General features: G+C 41.7%; 1 protein-coding gene across 3 annotated transcripts in view; it reads right to left on the minus strand.

The window, feature by feature from the left end:
• Window positions 1-15,089, minus strand: part of PFKL (phosphofructokinase, liver type) — a 241,340-nt gene that overhangs the window by 151,609 nt on the left and 74,642 nt on the right. The window contains exons 3-5 of one of the 3 annotated variants that reach the window (XM_075179949.1): window positions 14,311-14,388; window positions 11,210-11,399; window positions 7,846-8,011 (exon numbers count right to left, since the gene is read on the minus strand). In XM_075179949.1, coding sequence (XP_075036050.1) covers window positions 7,846-8,011; window positions 11,210-11,399; window positions 14,311-14,388 — 434 coding nt within the window. Of the gene's footprint in view, window positions 1-1,103; window positions 1,285-1,514; window positions 1,580-7,845; window positions 8,012-11,209; window positions 11,400-14,310; window positions 14,389-15,089 lie in introns of those variants that run through there. The other 2 variants (XM_075179951.1, XM_075179950.1) reach the window with 2 other exon arrangements.

Here is a 15,089-nt window from a genome sequence, read left to right on the forward strand (position 1 = left end):
TTTTGCCCTAGCGCCGTCTTTTCGCTGGCATATCACTGTGCTTAGCCCCACTCTCTACCCTCCCTCGCCCACCCCTGGTGCGAGCACCTCTCCTTGGAGGAGTGCTATGTGTCGATCTGGTCGGCGTACTAGCAGTACTGGTGGAGGCCGATGAAAAAGGTGCCGGCAAGCGGGCAATGAGTTCCTGCTGGAGTTGGCCTGCCAGCCGGATAACATTGGCATTCCCCTCGCGAACGGAGGAATGCATGGCGTCCACAGACCCAGACATTTGGGCCAGCTGCACATTCGTTTGCTCCGAAGCGCTTGCCAGCCGGTTTATTGCAGCAGGGATTTGGCTAGTGGAGCGGTGTATTCGCCTCAACTGGGCCGCAATTTGTGACATGTGGCGAGTTTGCCTGTCCATGAACAATGTCTGTTGCTGCTGGAATGCGCCAATAGACAGCGCCATTTCTCTGGCTGGGTCCATAGTTTCAGGTGCAGGTTGGTGGTGTGATGGTTCAGCAGGGCCAGGTGAAACTTCCTGGAGGCCAGACACAGGGGCATCCACTGTTACCAGAGTGATGGTCGTTTGATCCTCTGGCTCAGGGGACATTTCCAGGGACTCCGCCTGAGGAGGCTGGTATGAAGAGGGCCCTGTGTATGAAAAATGACGGTTAGTATATAATATGTTTGTATATTGCATTCTGAACACTGGATAGGAAAGAATATTCTTTAGCAACTACAGATTCTTTCACAATGTTTGCATTCCTGATTTCTAGTCCTATGCTACCTGCTTACGGATGCACTTATTATCCTTTTAATACCCATTATCATTTGGACTGTGTAGTACATGCTGGGTTATTTTGACTAAACTGCATGCTATAAAAAGTGGAGATGTTGCCTATAGCAACCAATCAGATTTTAGCTGTCATTTAGTTGAATGCAATAAATAAAGTAAAGGTATATTTTGATGGGTTTCTATAGGCAACATATCAGTTTAGTAAAATTTAGCCCTAACTTCTCATTGCAAACAATAAAAAGAAAAAAAAAAAAACATTGACAGCAACATTTGCACAGAAAATCAAGTAACTCCATTATTTCTCTCCTAAACAGAAATCACGCACCTGCTTGCTCGTCTGTGCCCGAATCTCTCGCTGAAGGTGGAGGTGTAGGTCTGGCACTGGGACTGAACTGCGGTCCTGGCGATTCTGGATGTATTAGAAAAAGCATACAATGTATTTCCAGAAAAAAACAATTTCCAAATATACTGTTTATTGCACAAATGTGTTTGCAATTTTTGTATTTTTTTTTCTAAGAGAAAAAAAAACCCTTTACAAACTATTAGAGTCAAAAATACACTTTGAAAAACAAAAAAAAAAAAAAACATAAGAAAAAACGTTTGCAAAGAGAAAAGCAGTTTTGCAAAGAGAAAAGCAGTTTTGCAAAGAGAAAAGCAGTTTTGCAAAGAGAAAAGCAGTTTTAAAAATAAAAAAAATAATTAAATACTGTTAGAGTAAAATATGCAAATAACTCACCAACTACTTGTCCAAAAGAGGGCGAATCCGTGTCTTGGACGTTTATCCCCTCGACAATCTCTGCCAGCATTATCGGTCGCAGCTCCTCCTCGTACGTTGTGTACTCAATACGAATAGGGGGGCCACCACCCGTGCGCCTGGTTGCCCTCTTTTCCTGGGCCATCTTCTCTTTCAGCCTCCTTTTTATATCAGAAAACCGCTTGCGGCAGTGCGCCACTGTCCTCTTTAGTGGGCCCACTGCGTTCACGGCATCACAGACACGCCCCCACAATTAGTGACGCCGCCTTAGAGGGGTCCGGGCTGCCAGGTTGCCTAGTATGACCTCATAACAGGGAACGATATTGTGCACCAACACACAATTCTCATCATGTGAGAAGCGCACATTCCTCCCTGTCTTGGTCTTCCTGCCCTGACCTGTCTCCTCAACCTCTCCCTCTCCCTCCTCTGACCCCTCAACCTCCATCTCCCTCTCCTCAGCCTGTTCTCCCCTCCTATCTCTGGACATAATGACAAATAAATGTCAAACACACAAAACACAGAAAGACTTACAAACACAAAAGACAAACTACACTAAGTACAGACACACTCAACACAGTCACACACAAGTAACACAGACAAAGGACAAGTCAAATACCAAAAAAACAATACAGAAAATAAAAGAGAAAATAAATGTACAAAACAGAAAAATACCACAGGACTACTCACACTTCAATCAGATATCGCTCCACCAATCCACCAAACTCCAACTCTCACCAACTCACAGCAAACCACTATCCTCCAAACTCCTCTCACAAAACTCCTCAAACCCCTATCAAAGAAAAAGTGTCAGGCCAGTGGTTTATATAGGGCTTGTGATGTCAAATCTCCTGACTTTAAAAATAGCCAATAGTAACAGGCCAGGAGACAGGTGTAATTTTCAAAAAAACCGCCTTCACACAAAAGCGCCGTCATTTAAAGCAAAAGCGCCATGTTCTATTCAAAGCCGCCGGCGGCTTTGAGCATTACATCCCACCGTGACATCGCCGGCGGCTTCAAATTGAAGCTGATATGCGCCCATTAGTAAATCCGGCTGTTTGCAATGCAAACCCGCCGGAAAACCGCCGCGATGCATGGCGGCTTCAAGCCACCATGCATCACGCCTGTTAGTAAATCTAGCCCTGGGTTGCAAAGTGCAGTCGACTGAAAGGACAAAAGGAGCTCTAGCCAATACTGTGAAACAAAAATGTGCACACAATTTCAAAGAAAGCAAAAGGGCGATTCAGACACCAAGAGCATTTACAAATTTATGAAACTACGGCCCACTTAGAGGTTCTATCCGGCCCGCCGATATTTTAAAAAATTTCATTAAAAAAAGCATAAAATTATTAGGGCCGACCCTGTGTGTCAGAACTAGAGATGGTCACTGACCCCCGTGTTTTGGTTTTGGATCTGGATTACTGTCGTGTTTTGGTTTTGGTTTTGCAAAACCGCTATTGCGTGTTTTGGTTTTGGTTTGCTATTTTTGGGGAAAATCCATGTTTTTGGGCCTAAATTAACCCAATTTAGTGTTCCAACTGTTTTAGAGACAAGTAATCTAATTGTTGAGGTAATAAATCATCCAAAAAAACAGTTTAATTCTTCGTTGGTAGGCCTATTCTACACACAAAACAGATTGTCTTCCTCTCCATCTATGCATATTGGCAATGCAGCCATCGTCTTTGAATGTATATTACACCCTACACTTATAGTTAAATATGTAAAGAAATGGAAAAAGACAGTTTGGTTTCTGTCTCTCAAGGCCCCCCTCCACTTGTATAAAATACCAAAAAATTCAGCCATTATAGACTGTACAATATTAATTGACATGGAGAAAGCCAGTTTGGTTTCTGTCTCTCTAGGCCCCCCTCCACTTGTATAAAATACCCAAAAATTCAGCCATTATAGACTGTACAATATTAATTAACATGGAGAAAGACAGTTTGGTTTCTGTCTCTCTAGGCCCCCCTCCACTTGTATAAAATACCAAAAAATTCAGCCATTATAGACTGTACAATATTATGAAAAATGGACAAAGCCAGTTTAGGGGCACTCTGTCTATGACACCCTACCCTTAAGGATAAATTGCCCTAACAGCAACCTTTCAAGATGGTATGTGATATGGAAATGCCACAAGTCCCTTTCCTCTTTGGGGGTAGATTGCACCGTACACTTACATAGAAAGTTTTAAAAAGATGTTATCGGCATCATCTTCAGCTTAATCCTCACCCTCATCAGTGTGTACGTCATCATCACAGACTATCAATTCATCGCCGCTTGAATCCGCCATTAGAGAACAGTCAGTGCTTGGATGTCTTGGATGGTGAAGGCCTTCCTCGTGGAAGATGTAGTTCATTTTTATAAACATCATTTTCTCCACATTTTTGGGAAGTAACCTTCTACGGCGATCACTGACCAAGTTCCCTGCTGTGCTGAACACTCGTTCAGAGTACACACTGGAGGGTGGGCAGCTTAGGTATTGCAAAGCAAGTTTGTACATGGGTTTCCGAATGGCCTGCTTTTCTTCCCAGTAAGGAAAGGGACTGTCTGACATTTCCATATCAACTACCTCTTGAAAGTAATCCTCCACCATCCTTTGCATGTTTATACTCATATTGGATGGAGTTATGGGCAAAGTGACACATTTTTTTGAAAAATCCTTCAAACCAGCCCAGATGTTAAATTGTTCTGGTCTGCCCCCTGTGTCTTCCCTGCTTCTTTTTTGGAAATTTAATTTTTTACGAGCAACAGCTTGAGAAAGTGAAGGAGGACACGTCGTCAAGCCGAGGCCCAGTTCAGCGGCCAACTTGCTGAGCAATAGCTCCTTGCAAAAGTTCACATCTCGCTCATTTACAAGTAAAGACTCAATGTAGGTTTTAAACCTTGGATCAAGCACAGTGGCCAAAACGTACTGATCCGAGTTCAAGATCTTAATAACTCGAGGATCATTGTGAAGCGAATTAAGTACTTGATCGACAAGGCCAACATACTTTGCTAAATTGCTTGCTTTCAGCTCCTCCTTCATTTTCTCAAGCTGCTTTTCCAATAGTCTAATTAAAGGAATGACTTGGCTCAAACTAGCAGAGTCTGCACTCACCTCACATGTCACAACTTCAAATGGTTTCAGCACCTTGCACAGCACTGAAAGGATTCCCCACTGTGCAAGAGTGAAATACATCCCCCCTCCTTTCCCAATGTCATGGCTTGTGCAATATGCTTGGATGGCTTTGCGCTGTTCCTCCATCCTCTGAAGCATGTACAGGGTGGAATTCCACCGAGTTACCACCTCTTGCTTAAGTTGGTGGCAGGGCAAGTTAAACTGCTCTTGGAGCTGCTGTAATCTCCTACATGCTGTGGCTGAATGCCTGAAATGGCCTGAAATTTTACGGGCCACCGAAAGCATCTCCTGCACCTCACGGTTATTTCGTAGGAAGCTCTGCACCACCAAGTTGATGGTGTGAGCAAAACAGGGAATATGTTGGAAATCACCCAGCTGTAATGCTCGCAGTATATTGTTGGCGTTATCTGAAATAACATACCCTGGGGAGAGTCCGAGTGGTATAAGCCATGCATCAATCAAACCTCTCAGTTTGCGTAACAAATTGTCAGCCGTATGCCTGTTAGTGAAGCCGGTGATACAAAGAGTGGCCTGCCTCTGACAAATGTTACGTAGTGGTGTACATGCTGCTGCTGTTCCTGCTGGTGAAGGTGAATGACCAACCCAGTGGGCTGTCACAGTCATATAGTCTTTGGTTTGGCCACTTCCACTTGTCCACATATCTGTGGTTAAGTGGACAGTGGGCAGAATGGCATTTTTCAGCGCAATCTCTACATTTTTACATACTTTTTGGTATAGTTGTGGAATAGCTTTACGGGAGAAATGGTGTCACGATGGAATTCTGTAACGCGGACACAAAACCTCAATTAACTGTGAAAAACCAGCTGCGTTTATTGTGGAGATTGGACACAGATCTAACACTAACATTGCAGCCATGGCGTCTGTGATTCGCTTGGCAACTGGGTGACTGCTGTCATATTTGCTTCCCCTCGCAAATGATTGTTTCACAGTTAATTGCTGAAATGTAGGACTGCTCATTTTATTAACCTGCCTCTGGGATGACGATTCACCCCCAGCAGCAGCAACAGCAGCAGCAGGACTAACGCTTTCTTCAGAGGAATCAATAATAGTGCCGGAGTCATCTAGCCTTAAGTGGGATGCCGGGCTAACTCCGAGCGCTACTGAGGATATTGATGAGGATGGTGTGGTGGGTGTATTTTGTAGCCGTCGGTATGTCGGTGAGCGGAGGGTCTTAGCTGATGAGGGAGTGCTTGTTTTCTTTTGGGAAGAACTTTCAGCTTTTCCCAACACTTTGCCATGAACTCTCGTTAAATGGCGTAACATAGACGAGGTTCCAAGATGGTTAAGGTCCCTCCCTCGACTGACTGTGGCTTGACATACACTACAAAAGGCTAGACAATTGTGGTCTGGATTTGGGTAGAAATAATTCCACACATAAGAAGTGGATTTTTTTGTTTTATGCCCAGGCATGACAATGGCCTTTTTCTTGTCACGTGCCAGAACTGCTGCCACTGGTGCAGGACTTACACAAACAACCTCATCCTCATCAACATCCTCATTAGCGCCCTCGTCGCCTACACAAATCTCCCCCTCATCCTCTTCTAATTCCAAAGTGGCATCCTCAATTTGGGTATCACCGGCTACACTCGGGCTATTAAGGCACACATCAGCAGAATGCTCACGATTAGACATCCCACTGTTGGATGGACTCTCCACAGGGATTGTTGTCATTTGTGAATCAGAGCAAATATTCTCCTGTAATGCCTCACTGTTATCTTGCAGCTCGGCTTTGACGCGTAACAGTAGTTGTGCACCAATTGTAGGCTGGGTAACTTTTTGGGTTCTGCCACTAATAGCCAAAGGTGAAGGTCTCATTCTCTCTTTGCCACTGCATGTGTAGAATGGCATGCTTGCAATTTTTTTTTTATCGTCACTTAACTTTTGCTCAGTTACACTTCTTTTTCGCTTCAATACAGTAAAAATTTTTTTGGTTTTTGTTTTTTGCACTAATTTGAAAACACTCTGTTGTTTGACATTGCCTTGGCCAGATGACGTACTGGGAACACTAACATCAGGACTGGTGACAGAACCTGGTTGCTCATTCAGATCATATGTGGACTGCTTTGAATCCATTCTGAGCGCAAACCACTGGGGAGTGCTAAAAATTATTTGGTAGATACTGCTGACAGATATGACTTGACAGCCAGAAATATTTATGCACAATTATGGGGGACACCCCAAAAGCGCTGGGGAGTGCCAAATATTAAGAAAAAATAATAAACCTCTATCCTCCTCTCTGCACTAGCGATTTTGGTTAGAGCAATTGCAAGAACAATATTGTATTCTCTGTCCCTGCTCTAATTAGCCTATGACTACACCCTGCTCTCTTCCTCTGTCAAATGGCGATGGATTGCTGTGGAGGCGTGTATTTATAAAGTTGAAGTATCGCGAGAACCGAGCCCCGACGACGTCACGATGACGTTCGGCCTCGATTTGGATTCGGAACGGGCGGGAGAGTACCGAGCTGCTCAGCTCGGTACTCGGATACCCAAAGTTCGGGTGGGTTCGGTTCTCGGAGAACCGGACCCGCCCATCTCTAGTCAGAACCTTCATTTTTATGCCTTCCCAGCTACTTCCTCCATTACACTTTATCCTCCTTCCTAAAAAGACAATTCGTATGTCATCACTCAAACACCTGCCCGTCCCCTAATGGCTGAAAGTCATGTGAGAAGAGACGGGCTAAACCATATACTAAGGCAGATTTCGATTGGCTGCTGTGTTGTCAGTTAGTGGCTTACCAGAAAGACGGATCTGCAACAACCTGCTGAAATAAGTGCTATGTCTGTACGATCGCTGCACTTATAGAGGTAACACTGCTATATAACACCCTCCCGTCCCATTCAAAAAATTTGTATTATATATTTCGATATTTGAGTTTTTTTAATAAATTATATTGGCCCACCTAAAGTTTTTCTTTTTTATTTGGCCCGCTCCTGAAAAAGTTTGCCCATCACTGCCCTAGATGGATTACCAAGTCATTCTCCACTATTTACAGCAGAAATTCTAATTAGCTCTTTAATTCCGGCGCTGTGGAAACCTTGTGGCGCCTTATAAATAAACGATAATAATAATAATAATAATAATAATAACAATAACAACAACAACGGCAAAAATAGAGGCATCGTTTTTAAGAGATTTATAAGATAAATAGAAGCAAAACAAAAAAAAACTACTTACCTCTGGGCAGTAGTAGTGATTGCATCAATAACTTCCATAATTCTGTGCAAAGCTGAATCTGTTCCAATTGTCATATCAGTACCACAGAAGTCATTGTCAATGGAGCCCACAAGTCCAACAATATTTAAATGAGAATATATTGCTGCAACATCTTCAGTTATTTTTTCTGTTATAAAGAAAGATTCAAAGTATATTAGTAACTGAAAAAATATATTAATTACAATATAATAATTATAATATCAAAGTCTTCGATTTAGAAAGAAAAAAAATTATATTGTTAAACAGCGGACTAGTGGGTCTATTTATCATTCTGTAGCGATAAGGCTGATTTTCTGGGGGGTTAAAAAACTAAAAAAAAAACTATTTTTTAAATGTCTCTGGTCACTACACAGGTTGTGGGATGGTGAGCTCTCACCAGTCAGCATACAGTGAGAGGTGTGTTCCAGTGTAGGGTTTATAGTTCTCTCTCCTTCTGACTAGGTTGTTGTTGTCTGTGGCCAGGGCCGTCTTTCACATTGGGCACGCTGGGCTGGTGCCCGGGGCTCCTGCAGCCCAGGGGGGCCCTCCGGAGGCAGAAAAAAAAAAAAAAAAACCTGCAAAAAAAGAAAATACTTACCGTGCGGTCAGCTGGCGATCCGGATCCCTTCCTGGTCTCCTCCTCCGTCGCGCTGGCAGTGCATGTCGGGCGTGACGTCATCACGCCCGCCCGACATCCATTGCGGAGCGCGACGGAGGAGGAGACCAGGGAGGGAGCCGGATCGCCAGCTGACAGCACGGTAAGTATTTTCTTCTTTTTTTGCAGGGTTTTGTTTTTTTCCTGCCTCCGGAGGGCCCCTCTGGGTAGCAGGGCCCATATATATAATCATTTTATTTTATTTTTGTATATATAGGGGCCCCGGTGCACTGCTGTGCCCAGGGGCCCAAGAGGTTCTTAAGAGGGCCCTGTCTGTGGCTACCTGCAAGATGGATTGAGAAGAGATGAACGTTGGGCCCTGAGAGGAGAGAAATTTGAGAAGACATTTTATTCTGCTTTGGGGGACACTGACTATACAGACATGCGGGGGGGAAGGGGTGACCGCAGGGTGGATGATCAAAGATAGATTGGCAAAGGGAATGATGGTGGAGAAATTGGGCAGAAATACTGTGAGGGCCTTGAAATGAGGGCTATTAGAACTAATTCCATACCTAACTACCTCCTTCTGTCTGAGGGAGAAGAGGGTTCTGGGATTCCAGGCAATAGAGTAACTGGGTTGACTAGGTCGGAGGAAAATTGGGATCACAGAAGACGTTATTGGGGTGGAGGGAAGTAAAATGGATTCTCGGATTTTGTTTTCAAAATAGAAAAGTGCCTCTGCAGGAAGGACATGGCCCTTGAGCCATGTGCCTGGATGTCGCACAGCTATTTTAGAAATATCTTGCATAAGTGAACTTTTGATCTATTAGAGATTCACACAAACAGTTGCATGACAGGGGGTTGTATTGAAGCATTTGGGATTTATTAAGTAAGTGGGAGACATGACAGAGGTAGGTCAAAAGGACAAAGGTGTGGTAGGCAGATAATAGATAGGTGGAGTCAATGAGTGTGGCCATGTCTATTAGAGCTATAGGTGGCTACTAGAGAGAGCAGGGGTCAATAGAATTGGTGGTAGACAAATAAATATATATATATATATATATTCAATACGGACTCATAGTAGCTGCACAAAACAAAGATAAGCCATTTTTTTTTTTCAGCATTTGTAGATTGTTATTCGCATCTCTTTTTTGAAGCAACATTAGCTGCCCACTTGGTCAAGGAGGCAAAAAAAAATATTTGGAAACAATATGTAGATAGTTTCACTTGGTTCCAACTAGAGAGCTTTACTATAGTGTGGTGGAAAAAGTAAAAGTGCACAACAAGGAGGAAGACTAGAATAGGTGACCTTTTAGGCTGATTCTGGGAATGTCTGGAAATGCTCCCTTCTTGCTTCTTTAGCCTAGATTATGTTCACAAGTTGTGGGCATAGTACTGTCAGTTTTGTACATATAAGTTCGAATTCAATTTAAATTGATCCCCCCTCCCCTCAAGTTTGTGCATTTTATTGATTGATCCGATTGGCAGCATATCACAATAGATTCCACAGTGATGCAAAATTAATGGACTGGTTTACATGCCGCCTAGTTGGCATAGAAAAATCAAATTCACACAATATACTCTACGCAAAATAGCATAGTAACCTGCATCAGGCCCTCCTGTCTATATTGACTGATACAGTATCAATCTACATATACAAAATTATATCAATATAGTGGCATTTATATGCAGTCTCCTGTCTATTATTGATTAATACCCTTTATATGCAGTCTCTAATCTATATATTTTTATACCACTTTTACTTGTCCAAAGAATGTGCTTATATACCACTGCACCCAATAAACCTCATAAACCTCATTCAGAAATATAACAAAATGTATTTATTTTCGTAGACAGAAACAGTATTCAATCAGACTATCAGGTGGACATTAGGACAGTGTTGCTGGGCAATAGGCATCAATAACCAGGGTATACATTTTAATCCACAATGAACAATTAACGCTTCTGTTTAATCTGTTTTTTCTTGCTCACCTGGGTCTCTCCGATATTGGTTAAGGAGATGGAAGTGGTTGGAGGGAGGTGCTAGGTATGCCCTCCATGGTGCTGGCTATGCCCTTACAAGACTGGCTACACCCCCTGTGACAGCACATGACTCACAATAAGCCTTTCATAATTGTCAGCTCCAGGCCCATGTGGCACCGGTTATAGGAGGATCTCTTCCACCAATAACCATGGCGTACATAGACTCTTCTTCTCTACTCCAGAACACCTCTTTTGTGTTTATATTTATTACACAGATCTCCCTACTAGATAATCCACTTATGAAAATTAATACATAAGAAAAAGACACAATTTCATAGTCAACATGCAATTCATTTGCAGTGGACATTTGTGGATGTAGCTTTTCACTAGTTATAACAAACACTTGAATCTTATTAAAATAAGCAAAAAATATTAAAGATGGTAAAATGCACACGGATCTGCATGAAACTTTAACGGGGGAAAAAAAAATCGCCTCAAAAAAAGAAAAAAAATTATGCCTGAAACAAATACAACATTAATAATACATCTCTCCCCCTTTTTTCCCGATTATTCTGGTATGAGCGAAACTAATTGATTTTCTGTATATTGTGTATAATCAAGTAGGGTACCTTGCCAGTTATTTGCAGCACTACAAGTCTAGGTAATCTGGTTTCTTGAGCACAGTGTTCTCCCCCCTTTTCTTGCAGCTACAAAATAGTACACATGTATATGGTGGAAAAATAAGTTGAATACATTATTTAAACGTACCTTCCTTAACCAACTCTTCAAGCAGACTTCCCCACTCCTTTCGAAAGATGTTTGCTCCAGTTAAACTGCCATCACCGCCAATAACACACAAATTTGTTATACCCTTCTGCACAAGATTAAAAGCTGCAGACAAACGCCCTTCACGAGTTGTAAATGCCTTGCACCTGGCACTACCAATGATAGTGCCACCCTACAAGAATGTAAAAAAAAAATATATATATATGTTTTTGTAGTAACAAAGGAAATATTTTAAGAAATATTTGAAATGGGCCACTCAATTTACTTAATTAAAGAGCATACATGTATGGCACATTAGCGAGGTACGAAATAAGCTACTTACAGATGTAGTTAAGTTGAGTTGGGTACGGTACAAAATGTCGACAATGAAAATATTGTTAGTCAGAACATCGACATGTTGATTAGGTCGACAGAGTTAAAATGTTGACATTGTGAATGTCAAGGGGGTGTAAAGTCAACGGTCACAATGTCGACATAAAGCATTACATTTAAACTGCAAATACCACTGACAATACAGTTAAAAAGAGAGAAGAAAAAAAATACAGAAGAAAAAGTGAGCGCCCCCACACCAAACAACTTAACCAACCCTAATGCTGTCAGCCTGGGCTGGTACTCGCAAAATCAGAAGGACAAAAACCGTGGGTTCCTCCCCCCCCCCCCACCCTTCCCCGTATTTTACCATTACCAGCACTAACTTTTGCCAGCCAGGGTTGGTGACACTATAGCAGGGAAACCCACAGCGTGGGGTCCCCTGCCATAATGACAAACCAGTCCCAGGCTGGTCAGCACAGGGCTGGATTCCCTAAAATAAATGTGTCGCCATTCTGAATGTCAACATTACTGTGTCATTTCGAATGTCAACAGGTTCACTGTCGACATTTCCACTACATCCTGTCAAGTTATCCTTCTTTGTTTCACAGCATAATATACATTTAAAATAGCCAAGTATATTTTCAGAGATGAAATAGGCATGCAAAATACATTAACACATAAAAGTACTACGCACCATAAACATAAATGTGAAGACAGACAAACATGGTTAATGCGAAGTGTTATACACTATATGAAACCTTTGCCAGCCAATCAATAAACATATGGGACCCGAGTCATTAAGGAGTGCAAAGCATAAAAAAGAAGTAACTTTTCACCTGGGCAAAACCATGTTGCATTAGATGGGGAGGTACATTTAAAATGCTGGGACATATTTATAGTTATGCTAAGGAATGTCCTAGATAAACTTTAGATTTCAGTGTAAAAATAAAGCTATCATGTATTTGTGTGCTGGATAAAAAAAAAGCCAGTATTTAACTTATGTGCAAGATAATAAACTAATTTGCACCCCTTGCATTGTAACAAGGTTTGTCCCGGAGACCATTTACTCCTCTTTTTGCCTTGCTCTCCTAGACTCAGGCCTATGGAGTAGAGAGTCTGGACCAATAGCATGCCTGCTCAGCCCACTACCTCTCTTAATTTTCATATTAATAAGTAAGTGCTCAGCACAAATTTAGTCTCAAAATGCAGGGCCATAAATAGGGCTGTACGATAGGGGCGCAATTTATGAATTTTTTAGGCTCATTTGGTTAATACCGATGACCCGGGGGGGGGGGGGGGGGGGGGGGTGGTCATTTTTATTTCTCGCCCCAGGTGCTAACATTTTAAGTTACGGCTCTGCTCAAATGTTATTTAAATGGTAAAAAATAACGCCAAAATGTTTAACCATTACATGAAAAATGATGTACAAGTGACAGTCATAAAGAACATATTTTCGTGCCAGTATGTGAGTTTTCCAAAGTGCTGGTTATGTTACAGACAACAAAAGAAAGGATATTGTTCTACTGGGGAGAAAAATCATATGCATTTTGAAATCCTGTTTAACAAATGTAATAGAAAAACATTTTTCAATGGAAAATGCAGTATTAGAAATGTGTTCCTCCCTCCTTGCAGCTAAGCAAGCAGCAGTTAGTCACAACGTTCTTCCCACGGTCTTCAATTTATGTTGCATGCCGTTATTGTTCGAATATTAAACAGCTCACATTCTAACATGCCTGTTCCAAACAATGTGACAGCTAGAAACAATTCATTCAAAAGGAAAAGGGGGAATAATAATCTAATACATAGTTGCCTACTCTCCCGGAATTCCTGGGAGACTCCCGAATTTTAGGGAGTCCTCCTGGATTCCTGGAAGAGTAGGCAAGTCTCCCCGATTCACCAAATTCTAGGCATTGAATGGTGGGGCAGGGTTTAATCACGTCATTAAGCCCTGCCCCCGCTATTCATTGTTGTGAATTTCTGCATTTGATAGCGGGGCGGGCGCCCCCTGACTTCTCCCCCGGGATCTCCCGGATGAGAAGTTTTGAAAGTTGCCATAAATGATCTAATACATGATGCTATTTGGAGGAGCCAAATGCTTCAATAAACGCTGTTCAATTTATTTGTATAAATAACGAAAGTCAATGTATAGGTTTAAGAAATGAGTGTAGATCCACAACACTCAAGATGACAGCTGTTCACAGTAACAGCTACAAAATCCTTCTCTAAATTCATGTAATTAGCACTCTGCTACTAACAGCAATCTAGCTAGTCACCTCATCGGGACTACTGCACAGCTGTCCATACTCTGCAATCTTCACCTTTCAGTGAAAAGGTCAGGTCAAGCAGAACAATTTATTTCACTTCTTTATAGAGTCCCCTCAGTTCTACCAGACCTTGGCAGGAGCAAAGTTTTGTTTTTGGATCTTTCCGCTTGTGCTTTGAAAACCTGTTTGATTGTACACTACGATTCTACCTTCTCTGATCCTTCAACCTCGGCTTCTTCCCCTACTATTCAAACTTCTCCAATCCCTCGATGTCAACCATCACTCTTCTACTTTGACTTCAGTTTGTACATCACGACCAATCCTCTCAGGACTAAGACACTTGCCCGGACGTGGTGTGTATCTCATAGCTATCCCAGCCAAGTGGTTCTTTTTGTGACAAAATGTACCATAACAGCAGTTATCAATGTGGGCCTCTACTGATATTAAAGATAAAAGTAAACAAACACTTAATTCATATAGGAACACAAACATAAATAGCAAACTTACCAACTGTATTATATTTGACACACTTAGCCAGTTCGCTGCCTTGATACAATCTCCACCCTCTACCAAGCCTTCATAACCCTTTGGTGAAAAGAAAAGAAAACAAATACAATAGATCAAATAAAACAGTAATACATTAGGATTGACACATCGGGATTACATAATAAACCTTAAATCATTTGCTAAAAATCAGGTTATTTAAAAAAAAAAAAAAAAAAAAAGTACATAGCTGTGGCTGGATCACATATATAAACTTATTGTAATAAGATATTTAAAATTATTAGCATAGTGTGCCAATTTATATTGTTGCAGATGTACTGATTCGTGATACTGTGTATTACAAATGTACTTATTATACTGTATTATATTTATGTATAGGAAATGCATTCATTTCTGAGGTATTGATTTGTAACTTCTGAGACAGGATGTCATGATTGGATTTGTAGAACTTTTCTAAAGAAAGTCCCTCATGTTAAATTAGACCTTTTCATCTCAGTGGCCAACACGTCTGTTTAGCCTGTATACACAGCACTGGGACACGGGCTCTCTGTCTGTGTGTCTTGTTATCCTGCATCTCAGATCCTGTCTGAATAACGCACATAGCAGGTTTTGGAATACAGCAGATTAGTGTCAATTTTGTTAACTTTGCATTGTATTTAAATCCATGTTTTGGCAAACATATGGCATCCTGATCCTAAAAAGAACTCATACGAAGCCGAGGAGGATCAGGGGGCAGCATTACCCCTTGATGATATGTGTGTCAGAATGTATATAAAAAGAGC

This window comes from Mixophyes fleayi, chromosome 7 (assembly GCF_038048845.1).
Source record: "Mixophyes fleayi isolate aMixFle1 chromosome 7, aMixFle1.hap1, whole genome shotgun sequence".
Taxonomy (NCBI): Eukaryota; Metazoa; Chordata; class Amphibia; order Anura; family Limnodynastidae; genus Mixophyes; species Mixophyes fleayi.